Below are 21,358 nucleotides of genomic sequence, written 5' to 3'. Positions count from 1 at the left end.
TGACATGCAGGCAGGCACAAGAAGGCATTTGGTATGTAAGTAAGCATCTTCATCGTATTGATGCTTGAGTACAAGAATAAAGATGCATGACAAATATATGGAGTCCTTCTGAGACCTAGCCTGCATATGGTGTGCAGGTCTGGTTTCCATGCCCAAATTTAATTTAGTTTTAGTTTAGAGATACAGCACGGAAACAGGCCCTTCGGCCCACAGAGTCTGCGCTGACCAGTGATCCCCATACACTAACACTATCCTACATACAAGGGACACTTTTAATGTAGCGTAGCCAATTAACGTACAAACCTGCACGTCTTTGGAGTTTCGGAAGAAAAAGGAGCAATCATGGAAAACCCACACAGTCACGGGGAGAACGTACAAACTCCGTACAGGCAGCACCTGTAGTCAGGATCAAACCCGGGTCTTTGGCGCTGTAAGGCAGCAACTCTACCGTTGCGCCACCAAGCCGCCCCTAGGTAACAAAGGGGAATGGAGCAGAGGTTCGTTAAGTCGATTTCTGACATGATGGAGAGATTGTCTTCTTCAGAGTAATTCAGCGATGTTGGTCTATTCTGAATTTAGAAGAATGAGATTTATGAAATGGGTTTTGACAGGAATGATGTTTCTCCTGGCTGAACTATGTAGAACCAGGTTTCCAACTAGGCGGTCACCCACTCAGGGCAGATATATGAGGACATTTCTTGAAGGTGTCAAGGTTTTGGGAATTCTCTAATTGAGGGCTATACAGGCTCACTGGCTTATTCAAAATTCATGGATGCTTGCATTTTAAGGCCATCATAGAAGATGAGGACATTATGAAATGAGGCATTGTGGTAAAAGTACAGCTGTCATCTTAAAGAAAAAAATATGTGGGGGGCAAATGGTGGTAATTGTCAGTTTTGGATGTGTCTTTTTTTGTGAACAGGACATCCTTGAGCCATTTTCCAGATTGCAAATAGTTGCCAGCGTTGCAGCTATACCAAAGATAGATGCAAAGCGTTGGAGTAACTCAGCCGGCCAGGCAGCATCTCTGGAGAAAAAGGATGGGTTTCAGGTCGGGACCCTTCAGACTGACCCAAAATGTCACCCATCCTATTCTCCCAGTGATGCTGTCCGATCCGCTGAGTTACTCCAGCAGTTTGTGTCTATCTTTGGTATACACTAGCATTTGCAGTTCTTTGTTTCTACATTGTTGCTATACCCTAGCTAGAGCAGTGGTTAGTTTTGGAGAGTAGGTCTTCAACAGGCTGGATGGTATCTATAAGAGGTCTAATAACTCTCTTTATCCACTACTCTGAGCTATTTAGTTCGGTTTAGTTTAGAGATGCAGCACGGAAAACCACCGTGGCCCACCGTGTCCGCGCCGACCAGCAATCTCCACATATTAACACTATCCAACACACACTAGGGACAGTTTTTACATTTACCAAGCTAACTTACCTACATGATTAGTACAGGTGTCCAAGGTTATGGGGAAGTCGGGGAATGGGGGTAAGGAGGGAGAGATAGACCAGCCATGATTGAATGGCGGAGTAGACTTGATGAGCCAAATGGCCTAAATCTACTCCTATTCCTTATGACCTACATACCTGTACGTCTTTGGAGTGTAGGAGGAAACCAAATCTCGGAGAAAACCCACACGGGTCACGGGTGGAACTTACAAACCCCATACAGACAGCACCCGTAGTCGGGATCGAACCTGAGTCTCGCAAGCGCTGTAAGGCAGCAGCTATACCGCTGCATCACTGTGCTGCCCTTAAGGCATGGAATGAATCGAACTAAGGGAAAGTTGACTTCCATGATCGGGGTTTCAGGAAACGTGGAGATGAATCCGCCATTCAGCACGTCGTGCATAGGTGTTTGAAAGTGTCGGGATACATTTAGAGAAGAGTTAGCAAAACATATAGAATCGTAGTCCTCATAAATATGGAAATTGAGTACAAAAGCAAGGAAGTTAGGCAGACCTCAGACCTTTGTGTAACACTCTGCTGGTTCACAACTGTGGTTTTGCAACCAGTTCGGCTGTCGAAAAATGAGGAAAGACGTGAAAGTCTTTGAGAGAAGTCAGAGAAATGGTAAAGCAAGAAAATAGGTCAAGAGTTGTTTGGATCCAGGGAATCCTTTGTCTAGTCCCATCAGCACAACAAATGCAGTTTTTCTCCTGATCTTGGGTAAAGTATCAAGGAGCGTGCAGCTGATGAACATTGTCATCAGCCCGTGTTGCTGCTCGGCCTAATTCCGTTACCTCAACAGTGTCACGTCATTGCCTTTAGCCTTTAGCCTTGCCGTGTCATTGATTACTTTTTTTATCCAGAATGATTAATGAAAGTTTATGACTTCTGATATCCTTGTGGCAGTTTCCTTTTCCGATTTGGGTTATCTGTCATTTGTAAGTCACTTGGTAGCATTGTCTGTTTAGCTGTTGCATTAAACATTGTCTGTTTATCATATCTCAGTTTGTCGATTGGCATTCTTGGACTGTATCTGTGTTTGCTCCAATTTTCTGCCAATTCTGATGATCTGCCTGTCCAAGCAGCAAGCTCTTCTCCCTGTGGGACAGCTGTCGTTCAAATATACAATCATTCAAATATATCTGATGTATTGTGTACCTGATGTATTAGATGGCAAATCTGCTATGACCTTCATTAAACAAAAGTTAACCCATGGATTTTAGGACAAATGACCAAAGCTGGTTTAAGCAATTATCCTGAAGAAGATGGAGAAGTTTGGAAGAGGGATACCAGACCTTGACACAGGGCTTGAGGGGTTTACTGAGCCAAGAAGGTGCAAGACCACTGGCACAGATACAGATAAAGTTGTAAAGCTTCAGCGTACTGGGAATAGGTATATGTCAGTGAGCAGCCAGTGCTCAGTCCCAGCCCGTCCTCCAGCCTAGCTAAACCTCGCTTCAGCTATAAGCTGTATTTGTGACCCTGAACCACAGAAGGTAAAGGGACAGGTGAGCCAGACAATTGCAGCTTCCAGTCGCTTCTCCCCACCTCTCGCATTCTTACCTCACTGTCTTTGCCTCTTGCTCTGTTCCAATGCGGCTTAGTGCAAGATTAAAGATCAGAATTTCATCTTCCAGGCAAGCGCATTATGACCAGATTGAATGTGGCCTTAATTTTTAACGGATATTGTGTATCACAAAAATAACTTTGGGCCCTTCCCTGTTGTACCCAGTACGCTCGACCCAGAGTCCATACTAGCCCACTTTCACCTCAGCTCCTAAATAGGAAAAAAGGGAAATAAAGGAAAAGGGAAATATAATACAGGAAGTATCAGTTACCCATTCCTTTCCCAGTCCACACCGATACACAGATACTGCACAACGGTACAATATAGGGACAGACCAAACACTGTACTCCAGTGTAATATAGGGAGAAATCAATCACCAACAATACTATACCCCAGTATTATACAGTGACATACCAATCACTAATAGTACTGTACCCCAGTGTTATAGTGAGAGACACATCACGAACAGTACTGTACTCTAGTGTTATATAGTGAGAGACACACCCCCACCTGTACACTCCAGTATTATACAGTGAAAAACCTCTCCCAACCAGTTCTGTACCCCAGTGTTATACCGTGAGAGACACATCTCGACCAGCACTGTACCCTAGTGTTATACTGTGACAGACCTCTCCCGACTAGTCTACACCCTAGTGTTACACATAGTCCCCACCAGTACTGTATTTCAGTGTTATGCAGGGATGGATCTGTCGTCACCATTGTCAGTTCTAAACTGACAAACCTGTCCTCAGCAATACTGTACCTCTGCATCATGTCATGACAGACCTGCCCCATCCATATTGGACCCCATTGTTATACGATAAACCTGTCCCCAACTGTCCTCCATGACTGTTATACAGTGACATACTTATCCCCACCAGTGATGTATTCTACTGTTGTTCATTAAGTCTGCCCCATCATTACTGTACCCCAGTGTTATAAACTGACAGAGAAAGAAGGAACCTGCAGATGTTGGTTTACAAACCATACAAACGTACAGATGCGATTCTCCAGAGATGCTGCCTGACCTGCTGAGTTACTCCAGCACTTTGCCTTGTAAACTGACAGATCTGTCCCCAGTGGTACTGTACCTTGTTTTATTAATTGACAGATGCATCCCATCTGTACTGCCCCCCGGAATTAGTCAGTGACAGACCCGTTCCCACTAGTGTTATACACTGACAGACCCACAGGCCAGTATGTACTCTGTTTTCTGTCTCTGGTTCCCTTGCCCAAGGTACAATCCTCTCTCTGAGTCTCCCTAGACCATTTTAAGGAGTTGTGGCCTTCCTGCATGAACTTTGTGATTTTACTAGAAATTTGAAACCTACCACACAAAATCATACAGGACAGTCACATTCAAGATACCTGGTAGCATTTTGGTCTATTGGGAGCTCTATTCTGAATCTTAGATGGTTTCAATATTACTGTAGAATTCCATGGCATTATCCTTGTCTGTCTCATTTAGTCTTGTTTTCTGCCCTGGTTCTTCCCTTTGCCTTCTCTCTAGTAATTTTAGTTTAGTTTAGAGATACAGCGTGGAAACAGGCCCTTCGGCCCACCGAGTCCGTGCCGACCAACGAACCCTGCACATTAACACTACCCTGCACTAGGGAAAATTTGACATTTATATCAAGGCAATTAAACTACAATCCTGTACGTCTTTGAAGTGTGGGAGGAAACCGAAGAAAACCCATGTAGGTCACAGGGAGAACGTACAAACTCTGTACAGACAAGCACCCGCAATCAGGATCGAACCCGGGTCTCTGGAGCTGTAAGGCAGCAACTGTACCACTGCGCAACTGTGCCGACATATTGTGTATGGATAATTAAAATAAATAAATGTGTGTTTCTATTTGAGCCTGTGTGCGAGCGCTTGTGTACATACATATGTACTCCGACTGATGTGCAAAGTCAGTTAAAGACTATCCGTGACACCATTTGACTAATTTTTCTATTGATTTATTGATTGCAGGTGATACACAATGAGCCTGGGACAACGATGATCACTCCCTGTTACTGACAACCCGACTCCACTGGGATCTTCCCATTTACTCACTGCCACAATGCCTGTGCAGGCTCCACAATGGACGGACTTCCTCTCCTGCCCAATCTGCTGCCAGACCTTTGATGAGAACATTCGCAAGCCCATCAGCCTAGGCTGTGGCCACACAGTCTGTAAGATGTGTCTCAACAAACTCCATCGCAAGGCTTGCCCTTTCGATCAAACCACTATCAACACAGACATTGACTTGTTACCTGTGAACTCTGCATTATTACAACTGGTGGGAGCCCAGGTAAGAATTCCTCTCCATTTTTACGTCTGCTTGTTTGCATTAATTTAACAGATAATGTCATTTAATCTGATCAGACATTGGTTTTATTACATTGCTGTAGGCTGGCCACTCCCACCACCAATTGTGTATTAGCTTCACTTAGCACCACCGCCTCCCACTGCTTGTTTCCCCATTGGAGGAGCCTAGACTAACAATTTTTCCCATTACCAGAGCTTTTCTAACAAAAGCATTAAATCAAAACTAGAAGAACGCAAGAAACTGCAGGTGCTGGAATCTTGACAAAAAAAACTGATGGAAGAACTCAGCAGGTCAGGCAGCGGCTGTGGAGAGAAATGAACAGACCATGCTTCTGGCCGGGACCCTTCTTCAGACTGATTTATGGAGTGGGGGGGAGGGGGAGAGAAAGCTGTAAAAGAAACCTAGGGGTAGGGCAATGCCTAGCACGTGATAGGTGGATACAGCTGAGGGAAGGGCGGGTTGATGGGCAGATGGGTGGAAATAGTGACACTGGCTAGAGGTGAGAGGGAGACGAGTGTTGGATATGAAAGGAGGAGTGAAACGGAAAGACGGAGAGATATTGGCGGAAGAGGTTGGGTGGAGGGGGAATAAAAAGGGTAATTGAGGGGCTGGATGGAAGATGAGTGGAAGGAGGATGGGAAGGAAGCTGGATGACACGGTGGTGGGGGAAATGTATAGGGGGGGCAAAAAAGTTAGAAGTTGGAGGGTCAAAGGATTTCAATGTTGCTGTAGAGGTAGAGTTGCTGCCTTACATTGCTCGGGACCCGTGTTCCATCCTGACTACAGGCGCAGTCTGTACGGAGTTTGTACGTTCTCCCTCGTGTGGGTTTTTCTCCAGGTGCTCCGGTTCTCCCCCCCCCCCCCCCCCCCCCCACATCCTAAAGATGTACAAGTTTGCAAGTTAATTGGCTTCAGAAAGATTGTAAATAGAATAGTACTACTGTATGGTGTGATCACTGGTCGGTGCGGACTCGATGTATCTGTGTTATATCTGTAAAAACTAAAGTCTCCCATTGGGTTGTATGTTACCCAAGCCGAATATGAGGTGCTATTCTTCTCTTGGGTTTGGGCACAGCTGTGTCCAATAGATGAGTGTTTAATAGCTAAAGACTCTGGGCTGAAGTCTACTTGCAAGCTACCAGTAGTGAATTTTTGCTCAACAGTAGGAACTCCCTGACTTATTTTCTTGTTTCAATCATTCAAACGGAACCATGCCATTTCCCTCCCATTCAATCGTTACATTTGCCAGAAAAACACCTTCTTCAATACAGATGCTCCCCGATTTATGATGCTTCGACATACGATATTCCAACTTTACGGTGGTGCAAACACTGGGCAACGGCAGCGAGCCGCACGTCACTTCAGGTCACGTGATCGCATTGTATTAAATGCGTTTTGCCTTGCGATATTTTCGATTTACGATTAGTTTTTCGGAACGTAACCCCATCGTAGGTCGAGGAGCAACTGCATAGCATCTGTTCAGTATTCACATCAGTCTTTGCAACATATTGTCTCTCCAAGTCTCAGTGTGTAACATGATGTTCAGTCCCTGTGACTCCCTGTGAATGTAATGTTCGGCCCTAGGTCTTCTGCATGTTGTGATTGAGTCCCTGTAACACCCATTGTAACATTTCAATCCTCGTAAGACACATTATCAAGAATTGATAGTGTTTTTAACTTATTACTCGGTATAACACAGGTCAATATATAGATTTGTTAATTGGCAAGATTTTTGCATCTGAGTCCTAAGATGTTGCGTGCAAGGTTCACTACTTAGATATGAACACAAAATAGTGCTACTTAATGGTGCAATCATTGAAAGAAAGTGGGCATAAACAATGCCATGGTAACATTTCACAGTGGCACAGCAGTATGATATGCATTGATCCAACCAGTATTTATCTGTTAATAAACATCAATAAAACATTTCACTATGCGCTGTTTGTGGGAACATTGCTTTGTGCAAATTGGCTGCTTTGTTTCCTGAATTATCACAGTGACAATACTTAAAGCTCTGCATTGGTTGTGAAATGTATTAACTTGTCAGGAAGTTGTGAAAGATGCAAGTCTTTAATAACATTACATGTAGCTCCCTATTTGAATAGTTCTCACTGTGTAACACACTTATCAGTATATACAACACACTATAGCTATTCTTGTACAATGACAAAGAGCACCTTTCTATATCGATTGCTCCAAGCATACAGTGGAAAGATTTGCTGAAAGTTGCATATTTCTCTCGACATTATTTCATGTCAGCTGAATGATTCACTGGCTTTCAGGCTTATGGTGTCCGTAAAGCAAGGCTGGAATAGGAGACCTAGAGATGGTGGGGATGCAAATGAAGCCAAGGATGAGATGTTTGCACAGTGTGTTATACTGATGCACGTGGTGCAGAGGGCTGTAGGAGAGCAGAGTCAGTGCCCATAACATGTAAATGCCTGTAGGAGTTATTTTCAGAACTGCAGTCGCCGAATCACTGGAGAGATTGGTACCTGTTTATTCCTATTCCTAGAACAGCACTTAGAAGGGTCTCGACCCAATACATCACCCATTTCTTCTCTCCAGTGATGCTGCCTGTCCCGCTGAGTAACTCTAGCATTTTGTCATTTTTTGTCTATCTTCATGTCTGTTTCATCACCACCAACTGAGATTTTCCCCTTTCGCTCTCTCTTTGCTTAAAGAACAAAGAAGTTCACCGCTTGATTCAAAATAATGAGGAATTTGATAGATAACCATATAACCATATAACAATTACAGCACGGAAACAGGCCATCTCGGCCCTACAAGTCCGTGCCGAACAATTTTTTTTCCCCTTAGTCCCACCTGCCTGCACTCATACCATAACCCTCCATTCCCTTCTCATCCATATGCCTATCCAATTTATTTTTAAATGATACCAATGAACCTGCCTCCACCACTTCCACTAGAAGCTCATTCCACACCGCTACCACTCTCTGAGTAAAGAAGTTCCCCCTCATATTACCCCTAAACTTCTGTCCCTTAATTCTGAAGTCATGTCCTCTTGTTTGAATCTTGCCTATTCTCAAAGGGAAAAGCTTGCCCACATCAACTCTGTCTATCCCTCTCATCATTTTAAAGACCTCTATCAAGTCCCCCCTTAACCTTCTGCGCTCCAGAGAATAAAGACCTAACTTATTCAACCTATCTCTGTAACTTAGTTGTTGAAACCCAGGCAACATTCTAGTAAATCTCCTCTGTACTCTCTATTTTGTTGGCATCCTTCCGATAATTGGGCGACCAAAATTGTACACCATACTCCAGATTTGGTCTCACCAATGCCTTGTACAATTTTAACATTACATCCCAGCTTCTATACTCAATGCTCTGATTTATAAAGGCTAGCATACCAAAAGCTTTCTTTACCACCCTATCTATATGAGATTCCACCTTCAAGGAACTATGCACGGTTATACCCAGATCCCTCTGTTCAACTGTATTCTTCAATTCCCTACCATTTACCATGTACGTCCTATTTTGATTTGTCCTGCCAAGGTATAGCACCTCACATTTATCAGCATTAAACTCCATCTGCCATCTTTCAGCCCATTTTTCCAAATGGCCCAAATCACTCTGTAGACTTTGGAAATCCTCTTCATTATCCACAACACCCCCTATCTTGGTATTATCTGCATAATTACTAATCCAATTTACCACACCTTCATCCAGATCATTGATGTACATGACAAACAACAAAGGACCCAACACAGATCCATGAGGCACCCCACTAGTCACCTGCCTCCAACCCGATAAACAGCCATCCACCATTACCCTCTGGCTTCTCCCATTCAGCCACTGTTGAATCCATCTTGTTATTCCTGCATTTATACCCAACAGTTGAACCTTCTTAACCAACCTTCCATGAGGAACCTTGTCAAAGGCCTTACTAAAGTCCATATAGACAACATCCACTGCTTTACCCTCGTCAATTTCCCTAGTAACCTCTTCAAAAAATTCAAGAAGATTAGTCAAACATGACCTTCCAGGCACAAATCCATGTTGACTGTTCCTAATCAGACCCTGTTTATCCAGATGCTTATATATATTATCTCTAAGTATCTTTTCCATTAATTTGCCCACCACTGAAGTCAAACTAACAGGTCTATAATTGCTAGGTTTAATCTTAGAACCCTTTTTAAACAATGGAACAACATGCGCAGTACAATGAACCCCTCCTTAATGCAGGTATAAGAGATGAAGAGATGAAGAATTTGTTTCTTTTAATTGCACAGCCAATAACCAGAAGACAAAGTTTAAGCTAATTGCCAAAAAATAATCCACCGAGGCATTGAGAATTACTTTATCAATGCTAATTGTACTTAATTAAAATATGTTGCGTAAAGGTGTAAGTGATTTCCAAGGTAACTTTGAAAGAGCAATGTGAAATACTTTACATTGAAAGACTATGTTTACAGAGCTGTGAGGAACAGTGGGACTAATTGTGAAGCATTTAATGACTTGGCTCCAAGTGACCTCTTCTCCTGCGCTGCATGACTCTGGGGCTTTCCAGTTCTATTTTTGGTTCAACTGTAGGAGGTTGGGGATGGCGTTTACACAGATCCCACAGGTGGCCAATACTTCTCAGCCTCATCCAAGTTAGTGCCCTAGATGGTGAACATAAGGGTGGATTGAAGCCAGACCCAATGCTATTCCCAGGAGTCATGAGCAACTGCAGATGCTGGAATCTTGAGCAATAAACAAACTCTGGGTGAACGTAGCAGGTCAGATGGCATCTGTGGAGGGAATGGACTGACATTTCGGGACGGGGTAGTTTGGGGCAGTCTGCAGGAGGGTACTGACCAGAAATGTCAACTGCCCATTCTCTCCACTGATCCATTGAATTCCTCCAGCATTTTGATTTTTGCTCAATCCTGTTCCCAGCTGGGATCCACACGCACGCACTTCTGAAGAGGGTCATCGGCCACTAGCAAAGAGTAAACTCCCTCAGCAATGATGTCATGATACCACTTAACTCAGCAGACACCAAGTTTTGGGGTTTATTGTCACAGCATAGATTGAGGAACTAAACTGGGTCTTTTTTTTAAATAAATTGGCCAATTTCCAAAGCACATAATGAAGCTCACATTAAACGTAATATTAATGTAAAGAGCAGAAAGAACAATGATAAAGAGATGCGTGTTTATATGGTGCATTTGGCCACTTTAGCGCATTCCAAAATATTTTACAGCTTCAATACTTTGAAAGTGTTGCACAACAGACAATTTGCACATGGCAAGCTCCCACTAACAAGAATGTGATGATCAACAAACTTCTAGATATGATGGTGGTTGATGGATGAGTGTTGTCCATTCTGGAGTTCAAGTCCTGAATCTTTGAAATACAACTTTGGGATTCTTTAAATTCCGCTGAGAGGGGAGCTGGGGTTGTGGTTTTAGCATCAAATGTGAATAACAGTCTCGGAGAGCAAGTACTCTCATTGCTGCCTCCAATAGTGAAGAGTCATCCTTGATTATAGCCTACACTATCTAGAGTTGATAATTTAATCTACAACTTCTGACTTATGGAGAGACCCTGACTGTGAAGACAAAATACAAACTCAAATAGCTATAACTGTGCCTATTTGTAGTCATAAAGTCATACAGCCCCATCTACGTGCCCCATCTACACTAGTCCCACCTGCCCATGTCATTTTTATTCATTTTGGTTTCACCATGTAGAAAATTACAGCTGTCCCCACATTTCAGGGCACCATAATGTTTGGGACACATGGCTTCATGAGTGTTTAAGAGGGAACTGCAGATGCTGGAGAATCGAAGGTTACACAAAAAAGCTGGAGAAACTCAGCGGGTGCAGCAGCATCTATGGAGCGAAAGAAATAGGCAACGTTTCGGGCCGAAACCCTTGGGCTTCATGAGTGTTTGTAATTGCTCAGGTGTGTTTAATTGCCTCCTTAATGCAGGTATAAGAGAGCTCTCAGCACCCAGTCTTTCCATCACCTTTGGAAACTTTTATTGTTGTTTATCAACATGCGGACCAAAGTTGTGCCAATGAAAGTCAAAGAAGCCATTATGAGACTGAGAAACAAGAATAAAACTGATAGAGACATCAGCCAAACCTTAGGCTTACCAAAATCAACTGTTTAGAACATCATTAAGAAGAAAGTGAGCACTGGTGAGCTTACTAATTGCAAAGGGACTGGCAGGCCAAGGAAGACCTCCACAGCTGATGACAGAAGAATTCTCTCTATAATAAAGAAAAATCCCAAACACCTGTCCGACAGACCAGAAACAGGAGTCGGGTGTGGATTTGTCAATGTCCACTGTCCGCAGAAGACTTCATGAACTGAAATACAGAGGCCACACTGCAACATGCAAACCACTGGTTAGCCGTAGAAATAGGATGGCCAGGTTACAGTTTGCCAAGAAATACTTAAAAGAGCAACTACAGTTCTGGAAAAAGGTCTTGTGGACAGATGAGACGAAGATTAACTTATATCAGAGTGATGGCAAGAGCAAAGTATGGAGGAGAGAAGAAACTGCCCAAGATCCAAAGCAGACCACCTCATCTGTGAAACACGGTGATGGCGGTGTTATGGCCTGGGCATGTTTGGCTGCTGAAGGTACTGGCTCACTTATCTTCATTGATGATACAACTGCTGATGGTGGTAGCATAATGAATTCTGAAGTGTATTGACACATCCTATCTGCTCAAGTTCAAACAAATGCCTCAAAACTCATTGGCCGGCGGTTCATTCTACAGCAAGACAATGATCCCAAACATACTACTAAAGGAACAAAGGAGTTTTTCAAAGCTAAAAAATGGTAAATTCATGAGTGGCCAAGTCAATCACCCGATCTGAACCCAATTGAGCATGACTTTTATATGCTGAAGTGAAAACTAAAGGGGACTAGCCCCCAGAACAAGCATAAGCTAAAGTTGGCTGCAATACAGGCCTGACAGAGCATCACCAGAGAAGACACCCAACAACTGGTGATGTCCATGAATCGCAGACTTCAAGCAGTCGTTGCATGCAAAGGATATACAACATGACTAATTTCCGTTACACGACAGTGCTGTGTCCCAAACATTATGGTGCCCTGAAATGGGGGGGGGACTATGTATAATCACAGCTGTAAATTCAACATGGTGAAACCAAAATGTGTAAAAATGGTCTTTTTTTAAATCTGACAATGTGCACTTTAACCACATGTGATTTTATCTATTACAAATCTCAAATTGTGGTGTACAGAGGTAAATAAATAAATGATGGGTCTTTGTCCCAAACATTATGATAAATAAATTAAGGGTCTTTGTCCCAAACATTATGGAGGGCACTGTACTTTCTTGAAGTGCTTTGGAATCCTGAAAAGTTGTTGAAATAAACTTAAGGGGCTGTCCCACTGCGGCGACCTAATTTGCGAGTTTAGAAGAGTTTGTTTTCAACTCAAACTCGCAGCATGGTCGATACGTGTTCCTAGGAGGTCCTAGGAGGTGACTGGAACTCTCCTTCATGCTCGAGGGAGGTTCCCGCATACTCGCAGCCTCAGTTTGGCCAAGGAAATTTTTTCAGCATGCCGTAGGCAATCTCCTTATCTGACCGGGCATTTTAATTGGCTCATTGGAGTTTTCAGAATCAGGGAAAACCGACCGGTAATGTTAAATGCCTGCTAAATTTTATTAAAAGTTGTCTGGCTTCTTTAAAGTGTCTCCACTCCCTCTCCCCCTTCTCTCCTCCCCCCACCCGCTCTTTCTAAAGGACTTACCATACTGTCCCAGCCGTCTTTTACCTTCCTGTTCATCGCGGGTGTGAATTTCAGCGCTCCCCCACTTTGCCTGGCCGCCGCCTTTACGATGTGTGTGGGTGTGTGTGGGTGTGTGCGCAGACGGTCGATCCGGCTCGTGGTTTCATCGCTGACGGTCGGTCCAGCTCGAGGTTTTTTATGCGAGTGCCCTCGAGCTTGCAAGTCGAAGACAGTCACTGAAAAGTCGCGTTAATGGGACAGGCCCTTAGTAAATACAAATGTTCTCAGTGATTGGTATACAAAACATCCAACATGTTTAAAACTGGGTGTCCAAGTGCTGCCCTAAATTAGGGATGTTAACTCCAATATTAGCCGTGACATTAAATTTACATTACATTGGTTTACATTAAGTATAAAGTGCTAAACATCTATAATTATGAAATATGAGGATATTTTTGTCATAGTCATCATATTATATTCTCTGACCATGTGCAGATTCCAGAACCACAACCTGTTACCCTGTGTACCGGAGCAGAAAACACCAAACACTATGAGGAGGCAAAGAAATGTGTCGAGGAACTGGCCCTATACCTCAAACCACTGAGCAGCACCAGAGGTATGAGCTACTATCAGGAACATTTGAACAAAGTAATTGTTGTTTGACAGTTTCTTCGGAATGTTATAAGCTCTAATCAAATGATTTACAAGATTTGTATGTTGGCTAATGAATAGCGGGGAATGAAATGCAGGCTGGAATTTTATTAAGATGTTTGGGTAATGTAAGCCACAAAATAACAAATGGCCAGGATCATGTTACTGACGTGAGTCTAATTGAAGGATTTGGTGGAAAATCATTAATGCCTGGGATGGTGTTACAAGCTGGCAATGAATCTTCATGCTTGGTGGTTTATATATAAAATAACACATACCAAGGAGTAGCCTTTCATCCTTGCAAAGTTGTTTTCATAAGTACCTGATGTCATATCTAAATTAGAGTGCTTTCCCTCAGTATAGTCAAGCGACTGCCTGACATTGTCGTATTCACAGAAACTTTTCAACCGAGATCCCATAGGAATCTTAGGCATGCCCGTTCCCACAGCAGGATGGACACACCAAAGCTTATGGTTCTATGGAATAGTCATGAAGAGGTAGCCCGAGGAGTTCTGAATGATGTCGCAACTCGAAGAAGTCGCATGGAATTAGTCGTGCTCATAAGACAGTTTCTGATTTCACCTTGGCAATAAATTGATGCTCCCCCATGTTGAACACTGCACAAAAAATGCATTATGACAAACAAGTACATGACATACTGTGTCTGGGCACTTCATCTCAACTACCTTCTGGATTATCCATCATCACCGATACCATTCTTTAGCCATTTCAATTGACTCCATAAGACATAGGTGTAGAATTAAGCCATTTGTCCCATCCAGTCCACTCTGCTATTCAATCATGGCTGATCTTTTTTCCCCTTTCTCCTTCCCATTCCCTGTAACCTTTGAAGCCCTTCCTAATCAAGAACCTATCAATCTGATTCACCACTATCAGGCTAAAGAAATTCCTCCTCATCTCCATTCTCAAGGTACTTCCTTTTATTCTGAGGTGTGTCCTCTGGTTCTAGCCTCTCCCATTACTGGAAACATTCTTTACACGTAACACTCTATTGTCCGGTAGGAGTCAATGAGATCATTCATTACCTTGTTGATTCCCTCAACATCTCAATTGTTGTTCAATTTGATTCATTCCACACAATTATAACAAAACAGCTAAGAGGATTGGATACACCAAAGGCTACAGGCCCACACAGCATCATGATTTTGTGCTTCACTCCAGAACAAGCTACAGCTTTGCCAAGCAATTGCAGTGCAGGTACAACAGTGATATTTCCCTGACAATGTTGACATTTCCACAATAAGGACAAATCTAAAATGGTTACTTACTTACCTGTGAACTTACACTCAATCAATAGTAGAGATACAGTGAAAAGCTTTAGTTACCTGCTATCCAGTCAAAGAAAAGACTATACATGAATACAATGAAGCCGTCCACAGTGTACAGATAAAGGGTACAACATTTAGTGCAAGATAAAGTCAGATTAAAGATAGTTCAAAGGTCTCCAATAAGGTAGATGGGCAGTCAGGACGCAACTCTTGTTGGTGAGAGGATGGTTCAGTTGCCTAATAACAGCAGGTAAGAATCAGTCCCTGAATCTGGAGTTGTGCATTTTCAAACTTCTGTAGTTCTTGCCTGATGGGAGAGGGGAGAAGAGGGAGTGACTGGGATGCTTGTTTATGCTGATGGTCTTGCCGAGACAGCGTGAAGTATAGATTAAGTCGATGGAATGGAGGTTGGTTTGTGTGATGGTCTGGGCTATGTCCACAACTCTGCAATTTCTTACGGTCCTGGATGGGGCTGTTCCCAAACCATGCTGTGATGCATCCCGATAAAATGCTTTCTATGGTGCATTTGTAGAAGTCAGTGAGTGTTGACAAGCTGATCTTCCTAAGCCTGCTAAGGAGGTAGAGGTGTTCGAGTGTTTTCCTGGCCATAGCTTTGATGTGGCTGGTCTAGGACAAATTGCTGGTGATATTTATTCCTAAGAACTTGAAGCTTTCGGCCATCTCCACTTCGGCATCATCAATGTATTCCGAGGTGTGTGTTCTGTTTAGTTTCCTGAAGTCAATCTCAATCTCCTTCCGGTACTCTGTCTCACTGTTACTTGATATCTGGCCCACTACTGTGGTGTCATCTGTGAACTGTGGGATTGGTATTTGGTTGCACCATCAAGAAAGAGTGCATAAAGAGTAAAGTCGGGGGCTGAGAACGTATTGTTGCGGTGCACCAGTGTAGAAGATTTTTCACAGAGGATAGTGCCAGGTAATGATTTTCGCTAACCTAGGATAATTTAACCAACTTTGCTGATATTCAACGATTAGGTTCCATGTCCACCAACAACAACGTGGAGATCATCGCTGGGCTGAAAATTAACAGAATCAGTCTTTAGACTTTAGAGATACAGGAAGAGGCCCTTCAGCCCACCGAGTCCACACCGACCAGCGATCATCCCATACACTAACACTATCCTACATATTACTAACTTACCAAAGCCAATTGACCTACAAACCTGTACGTCTTTGGAAAAAATCAGAGCACCCAGAGAAAACCCACGTGGTCACAGGGAGGATGTACAAACTGCGTACAGACAGCACCCGCAGTCAAGATTGTACTCTGGTCTCTGGCACTGTAATGCAGCAACTCTACTGCTGGGCCACTGTGCTGCAGTCACACAACCAAAGATTCAGATTCAGATTCAATTTTAATTGTCATTGTCAGTGTACAGTACAGAGACAACGAAATGCATTTAGCATCTCCCTTGAAGAGCGACATAGCAAACGATTTGAATAAATAATAATAAGTGTCCGGGGGGGGGGGGGTGGTGATTGGCAGTCACCGAGGTACGTTGTTGAGTAGAGTGACAGCCGCCGGAAAGAAGCTGTTCCTCGACCTGCTGGTTCGGCAACGGAGAGACCTGTAGCGCCTCCCGGATGGTAGGAGGGTAAACAGTCCATGGTTGGGGTGAGAGCAGTCCTTGGCGATGCTGAGCGCCCTCCGCAGACAGCGCTTGCTTTGGACAGACTCAATGGAGGGGAGCGTGGAACCGGTGATGCGTTGGGCAATTTTCACCACCCTCTGCAGTGCCTTCCGGTCGGAGACAGAGCAGTTGCCATACCATACTGTGATGCAGTTGGTAAGGATGCTCTCGATGGTGCAGCGGTAGACCTTGCTTTTTGAGTTCACCAGGATCTGAGGAGACAGATGGACCTTCTTCAGTCTCCTCAGGAAGAAGAGACGCTGATGAGCCTTCTTGATCAGAGTAGAGGTATTGTGGGTCCAAGAGAGGTCATCGGAGATCAGACTCCCAGGAACCTGAAGCTAGAAACGCGTTCCACCTCCGTCCCGTTAATGTGGATGGGGGTGTGCGTGCCGCCTCTGGACTTCCTGAGAAAGCAGTTCAGAGTGTGGGTATTCTGGCAAATAACTTGCTTTTTGACCGTCCACCCCCTCGGTCCACGCCCCCTGCCCCTCCCGAGCCCTGTCACTATCTACAATGTACATCAGCCTTGCAACAGTGCCCAAATCCCATGAATGGAGAAAAATATAGTGAAATCTAATGTTGACTTGGGTAAAGTGAATTGTAGAGTTGAATCTGTTCATAGAGTTCAAACAGTCTTTTGTGGAAGAACAAATCACGTTATAGCTGGAATCTCATTGTGGGGATTATATTTGTTATGTGGAACCATAAACAACTAAGAATAAATTACAGGAATAGATGAAGAAGTGGGAGGAGTCCCATGCTTTATATTGTTGACAGGACAATATTTGTGTTGTGCATTGTTCTTTCATGACTGACCGGTTTATAAACTGTAGGAGCTGTAGAATAGGCTCTGTGCCCAAAAAATGTAAAGATTCTGAATATCTGAAACAGAAAATACTGGAAACACTCAGTTTCTAGGCCAATATCATCATAATAAGAACCAATAGGCAATAGGTGCAGGAGTGGGCTATTCGGCCCTTCGAGCCAGCACCGCCTTTCAATGTGATCATGGCAATCAGTACCCCGTTCCTGCCTTCTCCCCATATCCCCTGACTCCGCTATCTTTAAGAGCCCTATCTAGCTCTCTCTTGAAAGTATCCAGAGAATTGGCCTCCACCGCCCTCTGAGGCAGAGAATTCCACACTCACAACTCTCTGTGTGAAAAAGTCTTTCCTCATCTCCGTTCTCAATGGCTTGCCCCTTATTTTTAAACTGTGGCCCCTGGTTCTGGACTCCCCCAACATCAGGAATATGTTTCCTGCTTCTAGCGTGTCCAAACCCTTAATAATCTTATATGTTTCAATAAGATCCCCTCTCATCCTAAATTCCAGAGTATACAATCCCAGCCTCTCTATTCTATCAACATCTGACAGTCCCGCCACCCCGGGAATTAACCTCATGAACCTACGCTGTACTCCGTCAATAGCAAGAATGTCCTTCCTCAAATTTGGAGACCAAAACTGCACACAATACTCCAGGTGTGGTCTCACTAGGGCCCTGTACAACTGCAGAAGGACCTCTTTGCACCTTTACTCAACTCCTCTTGTTATGAAGGCCAACATGCCATTCGCTTTCTTCACTGCCTGCTGTACCTGCATGCTTCCTTTTATAGACTGATGAACAAGGACCCCCAGATCTTGTTGTACTTCTCCTTTTCCATTGATAATAATCTGCCTTCCGGTTTTTGCTACCAAAGTGGATAACATCACATTTATCCACATTAAACTGCATCTGCCATGCATCTGCCCTCACCCAACCTGTCCAAGTCACCCTGCATTCTCATAGCATCTTCCTCACATCACACTGCCACCCAGCTTTGTGTCATCTGCAAATTTGCTAATGTTAATTTTAATCCCTTCATCTAAATCATTAATGTAGATTGTAAATAGCTGCGGTCCCAGCACCGAACCTTGCAGTACCCCACTAGTCACAGCCTGCCAATCTGAAAGGGACCCATTAATCCCAACTCTTTGTATTCTTTCAATGAAGGCAAGCTGGCCAAATGCCTTATTCAGCAACCTGTCCACCTGATTCACTATTATCAGGGAACCATGCAACTGTATCTCTGATGCTCAATACATTCCAGGGCTCTTCCATTTAAGGTGCATGTCCAGTCCTGGGTTGACGTACCAAAGTGCAATGCCTCACAATTGTTTAACAAATTCCATATGTCCAACCCCTTTACATGGGAGATCCAGTCAATATCGAGGAAGTTGAAATCTCCCACTAATACAACCCTATTATTTTTATAGACATCTGCAACCACCCCACACATCTTCTGCTTTGATTCCCTCTGATAATTGGGGGGCCTATAACACAATCTCATTCCTGTGTCGTAAGTTCTTCCTATGTAACCTCACTGGATGATACCCCAAGAAGGCAACCCCCCCTCTCTTACCTGCATCTCTAAAAGGCCTGTCCCATGAGCATGCGACTCCATGCGGCAAGCGTGACCTAAAGGGCGTGTCCCACGAGCATGCGACTCCATGTGGCAAGCGCGACCTAAAGGGCCTGTCCCACGAGCATGCGACTCTATGCGGCAAGCGCGACCTAACGTGGTCGCTTGAACCGTATGGCCTCACGGGGCCGGTCCCACTTCGATCGCCGGAGCCGTATGGAGTTGTACGGAGCTGGTCCCGACACCGCGCGGGGCTCCGAAAAACTGACCGTGTTCAAAAATTCCACGCGGCAACGGCCTGCCGGCCCGCAGCCACCTCGACGCCGTACATCACTCGCAATCTTCCTGCGGACTTCGCTCAAACTTCATGTCACTCACTCGTCCTCCGGGCGGCCCCCGCTTCTGGTTTGGTCGCGCTTGCCGCATGCTCGTGGGCCAGGCCCTTTAGGTCGCGCTTGCCGCATGGAGTCGCATGCTCGTGGGACAGGCCCTTTACACACCTGTAGTTTCTATATCCTGGAACACTGAGATGCCAGCCCTGCCCTTCTCAAATATCTTTCCTGTTGTGGCTATAATATCCCAGACCCTTGAGCCACCAATTCTGAGATCATCTGTCATACCTGTTAGCATTGAAAGAAATGCAGCGTAAGTTATTGGTCTTTCCTCTTTTTACCGTGCACCTGCCTGTCCTGTCTACTCGCGTTGCTCTTTTTGACTACAGTATTTGCTGTCAACTTCTCACCTGCCTCTTTTTTGCCCCTGGACCCTCTGCCCTGTCTTGTTTAAACCCTCCTGAGTCGCATTAGCAAATCTCCCTCCCAGGATATTGGTGCCCCTCTAGCTTTGATGCAAATCTTCCCTCTTGTTATCTCACTCTGCCCCTGAAAAGATCACAATGATCCAAAAAACCTGAACCTGTATCCCATTCATGAGCTCCTCGCCTACATATTTACCTTTCATATCCTGCCTTTAATTAGCACATGATACCTAGAATAAACAAAGAATAAATCATCGCGACCCCGTTTTTTAACCTAATTCCCAACTTATATACACTCCGCAGGACCTCATCACGATTTCTACCTGTATCGTTGGTACTGATGTGTACAACGACCTCTGGTTTCTTGCCCTCCCCATTGAGAATGTCATGCAGTCGCTCAGAAACATCTTGCACTCCGGTATCGGGGAAGAAATGCACCATCTTCGAGTTTGCTGCCACAAAATAGTAAGATTAAACGAGAACTTACCAGTTCGAAGTTTGATCATTATTTTATGAGGAGTACGTTGAGGGAATACGTGAAGAACCCCGCTAGGACGCATGCGTGTCATTCTTCAAAGCAGCGGTGTGAAATCACAGATAACTGTAATGACTAAACATAGTAAGATTAGAGAAGAAATACCAGTTGAGTATATGATCATGGGTGGGAGCGGAGGGCACGTATTCCCTCAACGTACTCCTCATAAAATAATGATCAAACTTCGAAGTGGTAAGTTCTCATTTAATCTTACTATTTTACTTCGGAGTCATGTGAGTGACTACGTGAAGATTTCAAAGCTCTGTGATTTCATGCCCTGGAAACGGGTCCATGCCTCACATCTGCCTTATTTACTGTAAGAGGAATTGTGTTAACATAATTTAGACATGATCCGATATTAAAATTCATGACATTTATTAACACAAATTATAAACCCCTTTTTTATGAGTTAAATTAATTTACAGAACTTAAAATTGTTTCTGCAAACGTTCCAGGTTTCTTGACTGGTTTATGGTAAAACAATTGGAATGTTTTTTCCCCTGACCATCCTGCTGCCTTGAGGATTTGGTCTATTGGTACATCCAACTGCATTGCTGCCGATGTTGCTGCAGCCCTGGTGGAATGAGATTTAAAAACATTAGTATCCACCCCAGCCACTGTGGATTGGTCTGGACCGTCACTCTTTTATGTGGTTGTTTTTGGCTGATTAAAAGTGCCTTCTCATTGCCTCTGATGTTTTTTGTTTTCTCCATATATAACGACAAATGTCTGCCTATGCAGAGACAATCATCTGTTGGGTAGTATCTAAATTCTATTTTGAGGCCTGCTGATCCCTGTCTGTTCCGTTTTACTAATTCATAAATATGAAATGTAATATTTTTGGGTGTAGAAGTCATGTTGGCCAGTCTTAGTTTATGTAATGACTGTACCCTCTGAGCCGTGACCAATGCCATTAGCATGACTGTTTTTAATGTCAGCCTATGTAGGGACAGAGCTGTTGCTGGAGACCAATTCCTGAGCATCTTCAGGACAATACTTACATCCCATATTTGGAAGTA

The 21,358-nt window shown here is 43.9% G+C and overlaps 1 protein-coding gene across 1 annotated transcript in view; it reads left to right on the top strand.

Moving 5' to 3' along the window:
- The window catches only part of rc3h1a (ring finger and CCCH-type domains 1a), a 94,023-nt gene that overhangs the window by 24,232 nt on the left and 48,433 nt on the right, over positions 1–21,358 (top strand). The window contains 2 exon segments of the mRNA XM_055642035.1: positions 4,991–5,312; positions 13,550–13,670. Of these exon segments, the coding sequence (XP_055498010.1) occupies positions 5,082–5,312; positions 13,550–13,670 (352 nt within the window). The 5' untranslated portion in view covers positions 4,991–5,081.

Source organism: Leucoraja erinacea, chromosome 10 (assembly GCF_028641065.1).
Source record: "Leucoraja erinacea ecotype New England chromosome 10, Leri_hhj_1, whole genome shotgun sequence".
Lineage (NCBI taxonomy): Eukaryota > Metazoa > Chordata > Chondrichthyes > Rajiformes > Rajidae > Leucoraja > Leucoraja erinaceus.
Note: the sequence above shows the minus strand (reverse complement) of the source record. Positions and strands in the feature narration are given on the sequence as shown.